This window comes from Nuphar pumila, chromosome 13 (genome assembly GCF_984573655.1).
Source record: "Nuphar pumila chromosome 13, dmNupPumi1.hap1.1, whole genome shotgun sequence".
Classification (NCBI taxonomy): Eukaryota; Viridiplantae; Streptophyta; class Magnoliopsida; order Nymphaeales; family Nymphaeaceae; genus Nuphar; species Nuphar pumila.
In genome coordinates this window covers 90,361,777-90,365,309 of record NC_143261.1, presented here as the reverse complement: position 1 = coordinate 90,365,309, position 3,533 = coordinate 90,361,777, and the positions used below count along the sequence as shown (strand labels likewise).

General features: G+C 41.5%; 1 protein-coding gene across 1 annotated transcript; it reads right to left on the bottom strand.

The window, feature by feature from the left end:
• Positions 1–1,175: 1,175 nt before the first annotated feature.
• Positions 1,176–3,328, bottom strand: LOC149819117 (putative BOI-related E3 ubiquitin-protein ligase 3). The gene is made up of 4 exons (XM_089986343.1): positions 3,273–3,328; positions 2,717–2,805; positions 2,277–2,602; positions 1,176–1,975 (listed from the first exon to the last, which is right to left on the bottom strand). The coding sequence occupies exons 1-4, from the start codon at positions 3,326–3,328 to the stop codon at positions 1,493–1,495; spliced, it is 954 nt and encodes a 317-aa protein (XP_089842469.1). The 3' UTR covers positions 1,176–1,492.
• Between the last annotated feature and the right edge of the window lie 205 nt (positions 3,329–3,533).

The following is a 3,533-nucleotide window of genomic DNA, read 5'->3' as shown; positions in this document are numbered from 1 at the left end:
GCATGCATTTAGGATTGTTCATATATTGGTTTGTGTGACTTATTGTTGGTGTTTTTCTCTAGAGTTAGAAGATGTATTTATAGTGTTGAGTTTTTCCACAGAGGGTGTTTGTACCACTTATAGTTGTATCTTGAACCTTTAGTAGGTCTTGTGTGCTTGTAGACCTTATCGTGTTCGTTATTGTGAGACGAGAGACCGAGTTACTTACTAAGACATAGGTTGGTCTCACCCTTACTTTTCATTTTCAGATACCACAGGTAAATGTGCTTGGTGGCCATGGATGCAAGGATCAAATATCTATGTAGCTGGATCACAAACCCTTTTAGTTTTGGGACCGGTGTGTATTTTGAGACTTTCACGTGTTTTCAATTTTGATATTTTGTGTATACATAATTATAATTTATAAGATTTGTAAATGAACATTTTGAATCTTTAGTTCAGTTCAAAGGTGAAAATGTTTTTTCTTGATTAGGTTTTTACAAACCAAATTTTTTTCTATTGCGTTCTCGTTTCTATATGATTTTAAAAAAATAGTATGATTTTTAAGAACGTCAGAGGCAATGATGATGGTGAAACATACAATTCAAGTTGGTAAAGGTAGCAAAGGTTCAGGTAAAACTTTAGATGCCCTTCAGTAAACGCATTGCACAGAATTTGGAAGGTGACATGCAGATTGCAGCCTGCGTGTCAAAAATATAGGCGATATCTTGAAAATATTGTGAAAAAATGGAGTATTTTAGGTCACCATTTTTAATGGCAAATATCATGATATTTTATTTAAATGTAAATGTTTTTATCGGTTTTTACAAAAAAAGGTTATTTAAAGTTATATATGTGTTTTTTGTCTCTTCTTACAAATATAATCTTTTTAATTTTTTTCAGAAAGGAATGCCAGAAATAAAAAGAATTTTCTGTTTATCACAAGAATTTGGCAGCCATTTTTTTTTTCGTTTTAAACGTTTGGATGAAGCTTCACCATCGACACCAGAGGCTTAAATTAAGTCTCAGCTAGCGATTTGTAATCGAATAGTCCAAAATTTGAAGCCCAATCAACTTTAGTGATTCAGTCTAACTGGGTGAGCCAAAATTCTTCATCTTGGCACATTCCCACCCATAGGTATATTTCAGCAACCTGAGAGAGTGAGAGATTAACCATTAAAATGACAACGAGATTAGCCATTCGAATGATAATTAAATTTGATAATAAAATGCTGGAACCGAGGAATCAATGCCAAAAAGATTAAAAAATTTAATTAATAACAAAAATAAAAGCTTGGACCAAGAGTCACTGTACATTCACCCACCTCTCTCTCTCATCTACCACCATCTCTCTATGCTCCACTCCACTCCACTGTAAATTATTCTTCACAGTTATCAATATCATTCATTTAATAACCCAAGCCCGTTAAGAAAAGGGGAAAACCATATATAAAAAAGGCAAAATAATTAGAAAAAAAACGACAGAAGACTCGGAGGAGGATTCCGACCCGAGTCAGGAGAGGCAGGCCTGGATGCAAGCGGTTCGGACACCGCGGCACAGCGGGCAGTGGACGAGGGAGAGGGCGCAGAAGGAGCAGACGCAGAGGTGGCGGCAAGGAAGCACCACCACCGACGCCTCCTTCCAGCGGCACGCCCGGCACGTGCCCAGCGGCCCGCGAACCGGCTCGGCGCTGCATGACTCGGCGTCCTCCGCTTCTCCTCGGGCACCGAAGCCGCTCGGACCCCTCTCCGACGCCAGCCTCGCCTGGAGGGCGGCGGCGGCGGCCTCCTGCGCTCGGGCCGTGGCCTGCCAGAAGCGCGCCTCGGCGAGGAGCTGCTCCACCTTCTCCTCCAGCTCGGCATTCCGGCGGGTGACTCGCTCCCTCTCCGATTCCTTATCGCTCAGCCTCCGAGCCGCGATTTGCTCCACCGCCTCCACGAGCGCCCCGTACTGCTTCTGCCGCTTGCTTATCAGAGACCGGCGAAATCCATCGCTCTGTTTGTTTCAGGGACACAAAGAAAGAGAAAGAGAAAGAGAGATTAGCATTAAGTAGGAAATTTTCATTCTTGAGAGAGAGAGAGGCAATAAGAGATTTGTAGTTTGTCCTGTGTTGTTTTTTACTAAGAAGAACATTGCCATTTGAAAACTAAAATGCTGGATAGCAAACAAGGAATGGAATCATTGAGTACCCAAGAATTGTAGGACAAAGAGAGTAAATTTTGTATCCAATGAAACAAAACCACCAAAGCAAAATGCAGATTGTTGAGAATAAGATAAACAAGGATTTGGTGGATACCTGTACTCTGACGAGATGGTCGACTTCTTGTTGGTGTTGGTTGAGAAGAAAGGAGATATCATTGGCCACGGAGGCGAGGTTGGTGGAGGGATAAGAGGGGTTGGTTTGGTGCTGTTGGTCTTCAAGAGAGAGTCTTAGGCCAGTGAAGACGGGAGAAGGTGAGGAGGTTGCGGGTGGTTTGGAAGAAGCACCAGGGAGACGGAGGTCTTCCAAGTTTATCATACAAGGACTCTCTTGTTGTCGGTGGTATTGCTGTTGTTGGTGTTGATGCTGCTGTGCCTGTTGAAGGAATGTCATTGCTGAATTCGACTGAGGGATGCTCCCCGCTGGAATCAAATCATTCAAGAAAAGAAAAATTATGAGAGAGAGAGAGAGCCGAAAGAAGATCAACATTAATGAAGATCAACAAAAGAGAGAGAGAGAGAGAGAGAGGTGCTAACATGGATTGATGAAATTCTGATCAGGAACTTGGAATGCAAGGTGATCAGAGCCTACAGCAGCATCAAGCAATTCTTTTTCCTCACCATTCCTGCAAAAGGGTAAAGCAAGAAATGAGCAAGATATCATTTTTATGAATAATGATACAATGAAGGAATAAAGCAAGGCAACCGACACAGGAGATGAAGCAAAATATCTGTGAAACATTTCTTCTCCATGAAAAATAATGAAATAAAAAAATCAAGTGAAAAGACACAGAAAAAGCAATACTTGGTGAATAATGCTTTGGTTGTGAATGATGAAACCAATAAAGGATGCAAGAGAAAAGAGTCGGGTCTCGGTAACTTCTGATGAGAAATGTTGTGCTTCAATAAAGAAAAGAAACATGACAAACAGAGAGGTTAGGTGGATGCAAAATTGAGATCGAACAAAAGACGGGTCAATCTGTTTTCATGAATAATGAAATGAAGAAAGAAGCAAAACAGAGAGAGAGAGAGAGATGACGGGTGCCAATTTGGATGCAAAAAGACGAAATGAGAAATGGAAGAAGCAACAAACCTGTTTCTGAAATCAGAGAGCCATATGTTTGATGGATACTGAGCCTGAACAGCCATTTTCTAGTGAGGCAAAAGGGAGAACCGTAACAGCAAGTATGGAAGAAGGGAAATGAAGAAGAACAGGTGGAATTTACTCAGAAGGAGGCCAAAGAAAAAGGGTTGGTGAGAATCAACCTGTCCCATCCACACATCTCCTCCCTTCCCTCTTTCTCTCTCTAAATCCCCATATTTCTCTATCTCAATTTCCTTCTTTTGCTTCCTC

What these genes read in the sequence shown, in the direction of transcription:
- LOC149819117 (XM_089986343.1), bottom strand. Translation starts at nt 3,328, where the DNA reads ATGGCTGTTCAGGCTCAGTATCCATCAAACATATGGCTCTCTGATTTC. An exon ending in CTCTCTGATTTCAGAAACAG is followed by an intron (nt 2,806 to 3,272) that starts GTTTGTTGCTTC and finishes ACCCTTTTGCAG; the next exon opens with GAATGGTGAGGAAAAAGAAT. An exon ending in ACCATCTCGTCAGAGTACAG is followed by an intron (nt 1,976 to 2,276) that starts GTATCCACCAAA and finishes TGAAACAAACAG; the next exon opens with AGCGATGGATTTCGCCGGTC.